Source organism: Marmota flaviventris, chromosome 1 (genome assembly GCF_047511675.1).
Source record: "Marmota flaviventris isolate mMarFla1 chromosome 1, mMarFla1.hap1, whole genome shotgun sequence".
NCBI lineage: Eukaryota > Metazoa > Chordata > Mammalia > Rodentia > Sciuridae > Marmota > Marmota flaviventris.
The window spans coordinates 219,151,089-219,164,717 of NC_092498.1; the positions used below are offsets into that span (position 1 = coordinate 219,151,089).

At 66.7% G+C, this 13,629-nt stretch overlaps 1 protein-coding gene across 2 annotated transcripts in view; it reads left to right on the forward strand.

Annotated features, from left to right (window-relative positions):
* The window catches only part of Gng7 (G protein subunit gamma 7), a 72,124-nt gene extending 58,764 nt beyond the window's left edge, over positions 1-13,360 (forward strand). For both annotated transcript variants that reach the window (XM_071604171.1, XM_071604174.1), the window contains exons 3-4: positions 7,803-7,916; positions 10,272-13,360. In XM_071604171.1, the coding sequence (XP_071460272.1) occupies positions 7,836-7,916; positions 10,272-10,397 (207 nt within the window). In that variant the 5' untranslated portion in view covers positions 7,803-7,835 and the 3' untranslated portion in view covers positions 10,398-13,360. The remainder of the gene's footprint in view (positions 1-7,802; positions 7,917-10,271) is intronic.
* The last annotated feature ends 269 nt before the right edge of the window (positions 13,361-13,629 follow it).

Below are 13,629 nucleotides of genomic sequence, written 5' to 3' on the forward strand. Positions count from 1 at the left end.
TGGGCCTGTGCCTGGTGGTCGTCACGGGTTCTGAAGGAGGGCAGAGGCCCGCCCTCGTGGCCGCTGGCCTCTGGCTTGGTGGACCCAGGCAGGGTTCAGGCCCACGCTGCCCAGGGCAGCACCAGCCCCAGGGTCCCCGCCTCCGGAGCCGCTGGCGGGCTGGGCCCTGTGCAGCGGCATCTCCCAGTTACTAAGGGTGGCGATGCCCGCCCGCCGCCCAGAGAGCTTGGAGTGAGGCCGGAGGAGTTGGAGGCCAGCCCGGGCAACTTCTGCAAGACCCTGTCTCAAAACAGGTCGTTAAAGAGGCTGGGGTGGAGGCCTCAGGCTCTGTCCCCAGAGACAGGTCATGGTTGTCCCAACATGGGCGGGGGAGGATGGAGGCCAGGGGAGGATGGAGGCCAGGGGAGGATGGAGGCCAGGGGAGGATGGAGGCCAGGGTGGGTGAAGGCCCAGGGTACAACCTGAGAGCCACTGGCCGTGTCCTGTCAGATCATCCCTCTGACCAGGTCTGAGATGACAGCTGGAGCCTTTGGCCACCTTTGAGGTGGCTGCTCCTCACCTCCCTCCCTCCCTCACCTCCAGCCAACGTCCCCGCCAGCGCCACCCAGGGGAGGGGACCCGCGCTGGGCCTCCAGGTTATCTAAACCACCTGCGAGGCCACGATTATGTCAAAACCACAGCCAGACCCGCCAGGAGGACACAAAGCCCACAAGAGGTCCCGCAAACAGCTGGTGCCGGACACGCAGGCCAAGTCCGCACAGGCCAGCAGCAGCCCGACTGTCAGGGCTGCAGACCCGCGAGTCCCTGATGGTTTGTGAGTGACCCGGCTCTGGGCGCCACACCAGTGTGAAGACCTAAGAGTGTGAAGAACACAGAACACACGGACACGGCAGCACACGGTGACCCAGGGACGCGTGCGTGACAGACGGCCAACACACGGGGCGTGCAGCCGCCAACAGATGGCGGGTGAAGGTGCCGGATGTGCGGCGCAGGACACCTCCGTCAGGGGCAGGAACCTGAGCCGTGCCGAGAACACGCATCTGGTGGCCGCAGGTGACATGCAGCAGAGTGGGGCCTGACCAAGTGGCTTTACAGTGTGGCCTGGAACTAAACGGAGGACCGCGTGACTGTGCTGGAGCAGGGACGGTCAGGCCACACGGTGCCCCTGAGTGGACCTGGAGCAGGTGGCGAGGAGCAGTGTGCCCGCGGGTGGCGGCGCGTGACGGGACGTTGGTGTGGGGACTTTGGAAGAGCATCATGGACGGGACCCAAGCCCACAGGGGTGGCCACCATGCCGGGGGGTCATAGTGGACACACCACGGGATGACGTGCGGCAGCCCCATCCCCCTGCTGGGTGGGGTCCTCGCCCCTTTTCGGGGATATCAGGTCTGCCGCGTGCTGGCCACGGCCACGCAGACCACGCTGAGACCCCGGGTCCCCACTGCCCGGGACAGACCTCACTGCCCCGGGGCTGCCTCTCGCTTCTGTTTCGCAGCTGACCCAGATGCGGCCAGTCTGCGTCCCTGTGGGACAGCTCAGGTCCCCGCTGTCCCAACCGCTGCGTGCAGGGTCCCCCATGGCGGCGGAGGCAGGGGAGGGTGAGATGGCTCCAGGTGGCTGGGGACGGCCTTGCCCCTGGGCCCACAGGGCCTCCCTGAGCACCAGGTGGTCGAGCGGCTGGACCGTCCCACACTCCGGCCCAGCAGGGGCTGGTCAGGCCCTGGTGGGCTTCGTGCAGCCCTGAGTCTCCCAAGTCCCCTGGAAGCGGCTCCTTCCGTAGCCGTCTCCCAGGCCCAGAGGGGCTCTGCAGGGGCCAGCAGCCACCTGCGCGTGGCCTGGAGGCCGGGTCTGGCAGGCCTTGTGACCCCCCTGGCTGTGGTCAAGCAGCTGCACCTCGCCTCTGGGGACCAGCCCCGCCCTGAGGGGACCGCCTCACCAGCGGCTGTCAGGCTCCTGGAGGGGAAGAGGCTGTGGCCAGTCAAGGGACACCTTGTGGCCGCCTTCTCGTCCAGACTGGCCAGCGCAGCTGGTCCACCTGGGGCTGTCCCTGTCCCACCCTGAACATCTCGTGGTGAGGGACACTGAGCCCAGGGGCACTGGACAGCCGGCCACACTGTTGGTGACCTGGGGACCTTGCTCTAGCCCCGCCGTGGGTCTCTGCACAACCCCAGAGTGTAGAACTGGGCAGCCACCTGGCCCCCCACACGCCGTGGGCGGGAACCCGGGACCCCGCCCACGTCCAGCCAGGGAGACGGGAGCCCGTGGGCCACCCGAACCTGCGCGAGTGTCTGTCCACACCTTGCTCACAGTCACAAACCTGGAAGCCACCCTGTCCCCGTGGGTGACTGGACTCCCATAGTGCTCTGTTCCTACAGCACATGCCACTCAGCCAGGAGAAGGGCCCAGGCAGCCCCAAGGGGGACATGGGGACCAGGGTGGCCAGAGGTGCACAGGCCACTCCCTGTGTGGACTTCCTGCAGAGGCCACAGAGGACAGAGGGGGGTCGCCGGCCAGCTGCAAAGAGGCCAGGTGGGCTGAGCTGGGGACCAGGGGACGGTGTTGGTCACCGCCATCTGTGCCGGCGAAACCTGTGGCTGTGTGGCTGCAGGTGACCCGCGAGGCCCTGCCCCTGCAGGGAGCTGGAGACAACCCCGCTCAGCCTGGGACCTCCGCCCGCCGCCCTCACCTCCCACTCAGCCGCTCACAGGGTCGGGTCGCCCTACCTGGCCCTGCGGGTGCCTGACCCCAACGCGGCTCCTGGGACGGGCGTGGAGATGAGCCGGCTGACCACTGCGCAGGACAGAGGCCCGGCCAGTGGGGACGGAGCTGTGGATGGCTCGCTCTGGGGGTTCCTGGAGTGGTTCAGGCCACAGTTGGCCGTGGGCAGCTGAGACTGGAAACCCCAGCCGCGGGCCAGGAGGGGCAGTGGCTCCTGCAGGGCCTCCGTCCCCCAGGTGGCCGCACGCTGTGCTCCGTCCTGCCCGCCGTGCTGGCACCTGCTGGGTGCCCGGCCCTGCGCCTTCCAGGAAGCCTCTGGTTTTGATTTTGCCCCTGGGGTCCACCCCGGAACGGACAGCAGAGACAAGGTCACTGTGCGAGACCAGGGAGGCCAGCGCGGCCCGGCTGCAGCGGGATGGGGGATGGCCAGCTGGTGAGCTGGGGCGCGGGGGGCCGGCGGGACGGGCCTCTGGCCGGCTGCGTCCGTCTTCCTCAGCCTCTGGTCAGCGGTGCAGAGGGCCCCTGCGGTGCTGGCCGCGCCGTGTCCCAGCCGCTGCCTTGGTGCTCCGTAGTGCTGGCGCCTGTCCACCCGGGACCCCTGCTGGCCTGGAGCGCGGTGGCTCCAGCGTAGCTTCTCAGTGACGGAGTCGTGGGGGCCTGGTCTGGGCCCCACATTTTCTTTCTGCAGCTCCGTGGGAAACTTCAGTGGGGACCGGGGTCCTGGCTGTGGGTGGAGGCCAGGGACACTGCTCAGCCCCAAAGCAACCGGCCGCCCCTGGACCATGACCAGCCGGGCCCACAGGCCCCTCTACCCCCCAGGGCCCGCGGGGCTGCGTGCTGCTGGCCCTGACCCCGCCCCGTGAGCTTGGGCCTGGAGTCCGGGCCGGGTCTGCTGCTCTAGGTGGTCAGGGCCCTGGGCGGGCACCTGGCCTTTCCGTGGAGGCCTGAGGGGTGCGGCTCCCCCGCCCTTTGCCCCGAGGCCAGCCCCGGGCAGCAGCGCTGGTTAGAGCCTTACTTTTAGAGAGCGGCCCTGGGTTGTGGGGGCCTGAGCCTGCACCCCTGCTGACCCCTGGCCAGGCCCCGTGGCCCCCGCTCCACCCTTCCCACGGGCCCTGAGGCCCTGCCCACTGCTGGGGCCTTCAGAGACTCCACCAGGCCCGGGCAGGCCTGGCCAGGTTGCTGCCCGGCCATCACGTGCCTGGGCCGGGCAGCTGGTGAGGAACGCGCCTGCTGACTCAGGCTGCACGGGCCCATCCCTGGGGGCATGGCTACCCTGAGTCAGGGGTGGCCGGTGACACCAGCCGCAGCGGGCAGTCAGGAGGGGCGGCGTGCATGGCCGTGATGCCGGCGTCTGAGTCACACCTCAGGTGTATGGTGCAGGGACACAGGCGTCCATGTGTGTGCACACGAGCGCGCTGACCCGCTCTGACCATGTACAGACCTGCCACGCACACACACAGATGCTGTGCACACGGCACTCGTGCCACGCGCTCACCTCACGCCCATAAGCGCACGCACAGGTGCAGATGCCTGGGGCCACGTGCACACTCGCCCTCGCACACACAGGGTGCAGCCTGCTGGAGTGCTGGCCAGTCCAGAGGGGGCCTCAGGAGCCACAGCCGCAGGCCCAGCTCAGGGAGGGCAGTGCTAAGGCCCGCAGCTGGGGACCTGTGGGCTGACCCAGGGCGTCATGCAGCAGCAGGCCCCCACCAGAGCCCCAGACCAGGGAGGCCGCACTGCCCCAGGGTCACACGTCCCCCTGACAGCAGAGCCTTGGAGGGAGGCCTGTCGCCCCCGGGCAGCCTCTGGGCAGAGCCACCAGGGGCGGCCTGTGCCTCCTGGGAGTGTGTGGTGTGTGGTTGTGTCACCAGGTGTGGCCGTGCGTGTCCTGGGCACCGCACGCGCACGTCCCCCTTCCGAGCCCCCAGGGCCCTTCTCCCTCCTACAGCAGCTGCCTGGCCGTGCCCTGGCCCTGGCCGCCTGCCGAGGCGCTGCAGATGCAGGGGCACAGACGCCTGTGTGTGTGCGCGCGTGCTCGCAGGAGTGGCCACTGTGTGCACACACTCATGCACGCGCGCGCACACACACACACACACACACACACACACACGAAGAGCGGGGCCGGGCTCTCCCTCCCCCACCCCCCACCCCGGAGTCTCTGTGGGTGGGAATTTCTGGGAACCTGGAGATGCCTTCACTTGGGAACAGCCTCCTGGCCTCGCTCAGCCACCTGGCCAGTGTCTGCCCAGGGGAACTGGGCGGGATGGAGCTGGCCTCGATGCCCAGCACCCAGGGGCGCCCACCCACAGGCCCTGTGGTGCCCGCTCCCACCGACAGCAGGGACATCTGGGGTGGGTCCTGAGTCCTGGGGGTGCTGAGCAGCATCCCAGCCCCACCGACTGCAGGCAGGACACCGCAGTGTGACACCACGCTGTCCCCAGGTGTGGCCCCGTGGTCCTGGGACAGATTCACCCTGCTGCTGAGACCCCTAGGTCAGCGCTTACCAAACCACAATTGGATGGAAAAGTGGGATTTTTTGCTGCCTAAATAAACAGGCGACGGGTGTTCCCAGATCGGAGACTGAGCCGGTGTCCCCGCAGCTGGGGGACCACCAAAGGGCACGACCAGCCACCCTGGAAGACACTTGGGCAGTTTCTTAAAAAAAAACACCCACACATTCACCGCGTGGCCCAGTGATTCCACTCCTCGGCGTCTGTCCCAGAGGCGCAGAGATGTTTCTGGGCACCACACAGATGTCACGCAGCTTTACTCAGGACGGGCAAGGGGCAGACCCAGGGCTGGGGGTGGCCTCAGCACCCAGGAGTCTCATCCCAGCACAGAGGTCCTCCACAGGGGGTGCTGGCCCCTGGTCTGCTGTGCAGTGGAGTACTACTCAGCACTGTAAATGAGCATCCTGGGGGCGCCAGTCCCAAAAGGCCACACTCCAGATGTTCCTTCCCCTCACACAGTGTCCTGAGATGGAGGAAGTGTGGGAAAGAAGAAAGTAGCATTTTCCAGATGTTGGGGACGCAGCTGGGCTGGGAGGGTGAGGGTGAAGGCCAGCCTGGGAGGACCATCCTACGGGGCAAAGGATCTGCACTGTGTCCAGGCCACCCTCAGGGAGTGACGGCCAGGAGAGCTAGCCAGAAGGAATGTGGGTGGGGACCCACTGTCTCCGCAAGGGGACAGAGACCGGCCCTGGCATCACTTAAAATTGCACGTAAAACCCAATGAGCACAAAATTACCAATATGATTTTAAAATGAGGACTTGGGCACAGTGGCCACACCTGAGATCCCAGCGGCTGGGGAGGCTGAGGCAGGAGGACGGCAAGTTCAAGGCCAGCCTCAGCAACTTAGCAAGCCCCGTCACAGAATGGAAGAGAACCGGGTGAGGTTGGGGTGCTCAGTGGCAGGGCTTGCCTAGCCTCCCTGAGCACCTGAGTTTGATTCCCAGCACCACGAAAATGACAATAAAGATGAAGGCTGGGTGCAGCTCGGTTGTTGGGCAGCCTGGGCACAGTGAGACTCACAAATGACACAGAAGGCTGGGTGCAGCTCAGGGGCAGAGCTTGCCTGGCTGCGTGAGGACCTGGGTGCCATCCCCAGCGCCTCTGAATAAGGAAGAGGAGAGAGAACAGAAGTGTGTGGGGAGAGAAAACTGACCGCCCAGGGCCCCGCCAGCAGAACCCTGTTACCTGAAGGACTGACCTCAGCAGGCAGCAAAGCCCCTGGGCCCAGAGCCACCGCCCCCTCCCTCCCTGTCCCTCCTTCCCTCTCCCTCTCCTTCTCTTCCTCCTCTCTCCCTCTCCCTCCCTCCCCCTCCTCCCTCCCTCCCCCTCCTCCCCCCTCTCTCTTTCCCTCTCCCTCCCTCCCTCTCCCTCCTCCCCCTCCTTCCTTCCCTCTCCCTCCCTCTCTCCATTTCCCTCCTTCCCTCTCCCTCCCCCTCCCTCCTCCTCCCCCTCCCCCTCCCTCCCTCTCTCCCTTTCCCTCCCCCTCCCTCTCCCCTCCCTCTCCTTCCCCCTCCCCCTCCCCTCTCTCTCCCCCTCCCTCCCCTCCCCCTCCCTCCTGTCCCTTCTATAATACATCCCTATCGTTCCTAGGGATGCCAGGGCTGGTGCCAGGTAGACAGGTGTGGTTGGGTGCAGTGGGGACAGCCTAGTGGACAACCCTGAGCTGGTTGGCTGAGGTGGCTTCACCAGGGTCTTCTTTCAGGCGAAAGGCCCCTCCCTCAAGGGGGCCATCCTGGGGTGACCAGTGTCCCCCCAACATGCCCCCCAGTGGGACCTCATTTGGAATCAGGCGTTTGCCAATGTCATCAGAAGGGGGCACAGGAGAGTGGCCTGTGCAGTGACAGGCGTCCCTGGGGCAGGAGCCCCTGGAGATGGCCCCATGAAGAGCGGCAGAGACTGCGGCCACAGCTGGGCCCGGGGCGGGGTGCTCGCTCCAGGCTCCTGGACCAGCGAGGGCAGCCCCTGGGGCCAGCTGGGGCCGCAGACCCAGGACACCAGCAGGACCTTTCGCACAGGCCCTGTGCCAAGCCTGGCCGTCCCTGCAGAGCTGAGTGGACCCTCCAGCCGGGGACCCCAGCTGGTGCCTGGAGCTGCTGGTGGAGCCCAGCACCGGGGCCACCTTCCGGGAAGAGCCAGCCCTCCCTTCCCCACCTGGGCCTTCCCCAGGGGGCTCCAGGACAGGCGGGGTCAGCCGTCCAGTGCTGCGCCCTGGGGAGGCTCAGTTCCCTGTGGGGCTCGCTGAGGGAAGGGGGGAGGGGGAGCAGGCCCAGGGACCTCCTGCCCCCGGGGCCACTCTGCTGACTAGGGACGCCTGGGCACAGCTGGGAAGCTGTGCCCGAGGGTGGAGGCAGCACCTGCTGGGCCAGGAGGCCCCGAGGAGGACCCGCCATGTCCACAGAGCCCAGGGGTCCCCGGAGCAGGGCAGAGGTCAGAGAAAAGCCTGACCCTGTCCCCACGGTGTCCCTCCTCCGTGACAGCTCTTCTGCAGGGAGCAGCGGGCAGCCTTCTGGGAGGGGCTCCTGCCTCTCCTCCCTGGGTGTGGCCAGCTGGCTCATGTCCCTGTGTCCCCACAGCTCCTGGACGTTGGCCCAGGCTGATGGCAGACGATGTCAGCCACCAACAACACAGCGCAGGCCCGCAAGCTGGTGGAGCAGCTACGCATCGAAGCCGGGATCGAGCGCATCAAGGTGAGCCAGGGACAAGGGACACCCCAGCTGGTGGTGTGGCCCCCGGGCCCAGCAGGGGGTGGAGGTCTGCTCTGCCCCTGCGTCTGGCTGTGTGACCTTGGGCCACACACTCCAGGTCTCTGAGCTTCCATTTCACAGCAGAAAGAGCAGCAGATGTGACTGTGAAGACGTGGCTTCCGCGGCTGTGGACGGCCATGGGACCGGACAGGCGGCAGGCGGCCCCCCAGCAGGCGGGCACCCCGCTGGCCGTGTCAGTTCTGCCTCTGGGGAAGCTTTGCCATTCCTCTAAGGGAAGAGCAGGACCTTGCAGCCGGTCCCAGGCTCAGCCGCAGAACGCCAGAGCAGAGTGGGGCGTCCAGGCCTGTCCGCGGGGCGGACTCTGCTCTGTCCCTGGGGCACAACTCAGTGGCCATTGGTGTGGCCACAGGACAGGCCACAGCTGCCACTGTCCAGTTCCAGGACATCTGAAGCCTGTCCCCACGTGCAGCCCCTGTCCCCTCCCAGTCCTGCACCCACAGGTCCACATCCTGCCTCTGGCCTCTGCTGTCACTGGTCACGCTGTGGCCTGTGCTCTCACTGAGCCCTGGGTCTCGGCCACCAGCCCTGTGCTGTCACCCGGCTCCTGCCTGGTGGGGACGCTCCGGGTGGGGAGCGCATCAGGTGGATTTCACGCCCACGCCTCCCGGTGGCCGACCGTGGCCGTGCTGGCCTGTTCCCCGTCCTGCCTGCGGCTGCCCAGTCCCCGGAGCTGGGACAGAACTGCAGAGTCCTGGCAGCAGACCCGGGGCCCAGCCGGCCCAGCACCCCCGGGGCCGAGGGGCACCCTCCTGCTGCGGCCACGCACCAGCTCTGCAGGGTCTGGAGTCCATTTTGTGTGCTGAGGTTGGCTCTCTGACCGGACGTCTGGGGCGGTGGACCCGCAGCCACCGTGCTCCTAGAGTGGCGATTGTCACTGTCTGTGGGCAGGAGCTTCCCGCTGGGCAGCTTGGCGGAGCCCAGCAGGCTCCCGGGGACGGGGCTCAGGCATTCTCCGGGTCCCAGGATAGGCGAGGACGGAGAATAGGCTGAAGGCATCCCGGACAGAAACCAGAGGCTGCAAGCTGGGTGCAGGGGCGCAGAACTGTCACCCCAGTGACTCTGGAGGCTGAGGCAGGAGGATGGCAAGTTCAAGGCCAGCCTCAGCAACTTAGCAAGAGCCCATCTCAGAAACTCTAAAGGGCTGAGTGCGGCTCAGTGGCTCAGCTCCCCCGAGTTCAATCCTCAGGACCAAACACACAGCAATTGTTTAAAAAAAGAAGAAAAAGAGCCTGGGGAGGTCCCCGGGTCCCAGGAAGACACAGCACCACCAGGCTGAGATCCAGGACGGACGGACGTCATCCTGGGGACCTGGTCAGGACACCTGCAGCCCAGCCCTGCAGCCCTGCTGGGGTGAGCACAGTGAAGCAGACAGGGAAACACAGAGTGTGGCCTCGGGGCAGGTCCCCCCAGTGACCAGAAGGGCCAGCCCCATCAGGGTCACCGAGGCCCCAGGGGCTTCAGGCTGCAACAGAAAGATACAATTCAGAAAGGACCCACAGGACCCACTGGGTCGTGCCAACGCCACGAGGTCCTTCCCTGGGTGGCCTAAGCGTCTCCTGAATCCAGAGGCCCATCTCCCCTGGTCCCTCTGTTCAAAGCCCAGTCCTGCCTATGGATGCTCAGCTCTTTATTTGTTATGATTATTTTTAATCTTTTTTTTTTTTAATGTGGTAAAAAGCCGGATGAGGGGCTCGGGAGGCTGAGGCAGGAGGATCTCAGTTCAAAGCCAGCCTCAGCAATGGTGAGGCACTAAGCAGCTCAGTGAGACTCTGTCTCTGAATACAATTCAAAACAGGGCTGACCTCAGTGGTCAGGGCCCTGAGGTCGATCCCTGGTACAAAAACAAAGTAAAACGGGTCAAGTCACCCCGCGTAGACTTCGCCCTGGGATCTCCTCTCTGTTGCGGTGCGGGGTGGGACCAGGCCCACGCAGGCTGGGCGTGCCCCTCTGCTGAGTGCACCCAGCCCTTTGGTGACATTGGATTCATTCACAGTGTCGTGCAGCTGTCACCTGTCCAGTTCCAGAACTCTGACCCCAAAAGCAGCCTCCGTCCCTCCGAGCCCTGCACCTGCCAGCCCACGTCCTGTCTCTGGACCCTGCTGTCCTGGACCCTCCTGTCACTGGGGCACACCTGTGGCCTGTGTGTCCGGCTCTCACTGAGTGCCAGGTCCTCGGGTCCCTCACTGCAGCTGCCGCCTGGCCCCTGCGGGGGGCCTCCCCGGTGTCGTGGCCAGGCCGTGTGCCGGCCCTGACCGGCCCTCTCTGCTGCCCACCCAGGTCTCCAAAGCCTCCTCGGAGCTCATGAGCTACTGTGAGCAGCACGCCAGGTCCGACCCCCTGCTGGTGGGCGTGCCGGCCTCCGAGAACCCCTTCAAGGACAAGAAACCCTGCACCATCCTGTAGCCGCCCGCACCAGCCACCGAGCTCAGCCAAGACCCGAGCCCTGAGAAGTGCTGGGCTGGCGGCCCCTCCAGGCCACGTCGGACGCCCAGCCCTGCCTGTCGCCAACACACACAGCCCGAGTCCGCGGCCAGCGGTGGTCCAGGACCCTCAGTGTCACGGGCTCAGCAAGGAGGCCGGGAGGGCAGCAGTTCCCTCTAAGTGGGGCATCTGCAAAGAGTCCACGCTGGGCTGCCGGGATGCGCCTTGTGTGACGAGCGGAGGTCAAGTTGGGGTGGGACGAGGCTGACATCATGAGATTTGCGGGCAATATTCCTCCCTTCCACTTAAAACAGTGTCACTCCCCACGCTGAAACCCGCTTCTCATGGCTGACCCAAGCTGAGCTGTGGGAGGATGCACAGGTGGACTTCCGGGGTGGGGAGGGGCTCGTCTGTGAAACGCACCCTGTGATGCCAAATGTCACCCCCTGTGTGGCATTTGCTACTCGGCCCCACCCTGTCCCTGGGGGCCCACCCGTCACAGACAGGCTTTGGGGATCTGAGGTGGGGGGTGGTCGTGGGGCGCTGTGCTGCTCGGTGGCCCTCCCTGGACCGTCCTCATTTCCCCAGTCAACGTGGCCATTTTTCAGACAGAAGTGCAGGCTGGGGGTCTGGGCCTGGTGGGTGCAGCCCGTGGCCCGGAGCCCGGGAAGCACCGTCCAGTGACCTCAGAGGCCAGGCCTGTGGCCCCGGGGGGGGGGGCAGCGGCAGCTCAGCTCTTCACGTTTGGTGGGCAGGAGGGAGACCCAGGGTAGGGCCCATGGCCTGCCTCCCCACGGCCTTGGGAGCTTGGGGTGTCATGGGCGGGGCTTTCTAAGGACGGTCACAGGCGCAGGCCGGAGAGGAGCCCTGGGCACCCTCCTGCAACCCTGCAGCCACTCCGGAGCCGTGTGTTAAGCAGCGGGGACCTTGGTGGCCCCGGGCCCAGGAGCCGGGCCAAGAAAACCAGCCAGGCTGCCCCTGTGACCCGACAGACATCGGGGCGCATGCCAGGACGGTCCCCGCCCGGCCGCCCCTGCAGGCCAGTGGGGCAGGGCCCGCAGCCTCCAGATGACTCCCCAGGCAGCCCCCTCCTGGGGCGGGGGCAGAGGGAGAGGTCACTGGGTGGGACACAGCTCAGGAGACGTGGCGGGGGGCCTGGGCGGCCCTCCGGGTACCTCCTCGCGGCTCCCAGAGGGCACAGGCGCAGGGCAGGCCTGTCCAGCTCCCGGCTCTCTATGGCTGGTCCAGGAGGCCGGGGCTTGGGGTCTGCCGCACACTCCTGTGGTTGGCCAGAAGAGGTCAGCCGGCCTCTGCCCCACCCGACAGGAGGCGGGAAAGGGCAGGGCCAGTGCCAGAATGCCAGGGCCGGGGTGGGCGGCGGAGGCCCCAGAGCGACCTCTCGAGGGCGGCAGGGCAGGGCTGTTTCCTGGGGGAGACTGGCCCCCGCTTGACCGCCTGGGTCACCGGGAACAATTCACCCATTTCTCTCAAAAAGAAGCCTTAACCCTGGAGCTGGTGTCTGTCCCTGCATGGCCGGCCTCTTCCTTTGTCCCCACTGTCCAGGCCCCCAGCCACCAGTCTCCCAGGAGGACAGTAGACCCTGGCCCCAGCATTGGCAGCCCCCCGTGGCCAAACCCCTGTTCCCCCCACTCGCCCCGCCAGGGCAGAGGACGGGCACTGGGAATCCGAGCCCAGGCCCACGCGACGCCCCACAGCCGTGACCCCAGGGAATGGCTGGGCAGCGGGACGCCCTGGGCCGAGGGTCAGGGTTGACCGGGCCTCCGGGCTCGGCCACACTGAGGCTTCTCGGCCAGCGGGCCCCAGCGCCCAGCCCTGCAGGGCCTCACAGGGTTGGGACATGCTCTGGCCCGGAGGCAAGGACGGGCTGCCTGACTCAGGCTCAGCTGCCCCCGAGTGGTCGCCCGTCCTCATCTGCCCGCCTCCTCCTCCAGGTGCCCCTGCCCTGTCCCCAGGCCGGGTCACCAGGTGCCCACAGGTTGGGCCTCGGGGAGGTGGCGACTGGCAGGAGCCCGAGCTTCCTTCTGAGCCGGGGCCTTTCCTGACCCTGCAGGTGACTCTCCAGAGCTTCCAGGAGCAGCCTCCCTCGCAGCCGGGCTGCCGCTGGCGCCCTGTAGGACACGTCCCCGGCACTGCTCTCTGGTCACCTCAGGTCCCTCGAGTGTGTCAGGGGAGGAGCTCTCAGGAGGCTCCGCGGCCCACCCACCCGGAGGGCAGGCGCCTGGGCGCAGCGGGCACTGTCTCCCCGCCTGCTCCAGGGTGCCCGGCCAGCGAGGGCCCCCACTGCAGGGAGGGGTCGCTGACCTCAGGATCCGCGTCCAGTCCCCACCTGGGGAATCTGAGCGGTCCTGGCCATCTGAGAATGAGCTAGGACATGCCGCCTTCTCCTACAGTCCCCAAAGGTGACCCCAGAACAAAGTGGCCTCCAGGGATGGCAGATGGCAGAAGGCGCTTGTCTGTCTTTCTGCCCTGTCCCTTTGATGGTCCAGCAGCGGCCTCCTCCAGGCAGACGCTGGGCCCCCAGGCAGCTCATCCCAGCTCCTCCGGCTGGTCCTTAACTGACCCAGTCCTGCCACCCCAGCTGGGGGGACGGGGCAGGACAGGACCTCAGACCCCGGCTGGAGCCCGGGGACAGGACAGTTACAGGCCAGCCAGGCAAAGCTCTGCCCCCTGGCTTGCCAGGCCGCCCCAGGCCCAGTCCCCGAAGCCTGGGGACTCGGGTGGTCCCAGCCCCTCCCGTCGTGGACTCTGTTGCCAAATGCCCCAAAGACCCTCGTCCCCAGCAGCTCCACCCGCCCTGCCCCTGGATGTTGGTGGTTTCTTTCTAAGACCCCAGCTGTGCCACACCCACCTTCCGGCCCGTTTTGATACCATGTGGAACCCTTGTCAAGAGTGACTCACACTCAATAAAGGCCCCAGTGCTTCTCCCCTGGCTCCGCTCCTCCCTGCTCCCTCCCTGGCCAAGCTGGTGAGGGCCCCGCGCCATCCCCCTCCTGTCACCGCTGGGTGCACACAGGTGGCCTTGGGCCCCAGGGGGCTTTCAGGTCTGTGGCAGGGGCTATTTAGGGATCTGCACACCTGCACACGGGGGGGGGGGGCTCCGGTTTGGGTGGGGGGCAGCACTCTCCTCGGGGCGCAGGAGGTGGGAAGGTCCTCAACCTGCCCTTCGCTTCCTAACCCGTGGACCCCACTCTCA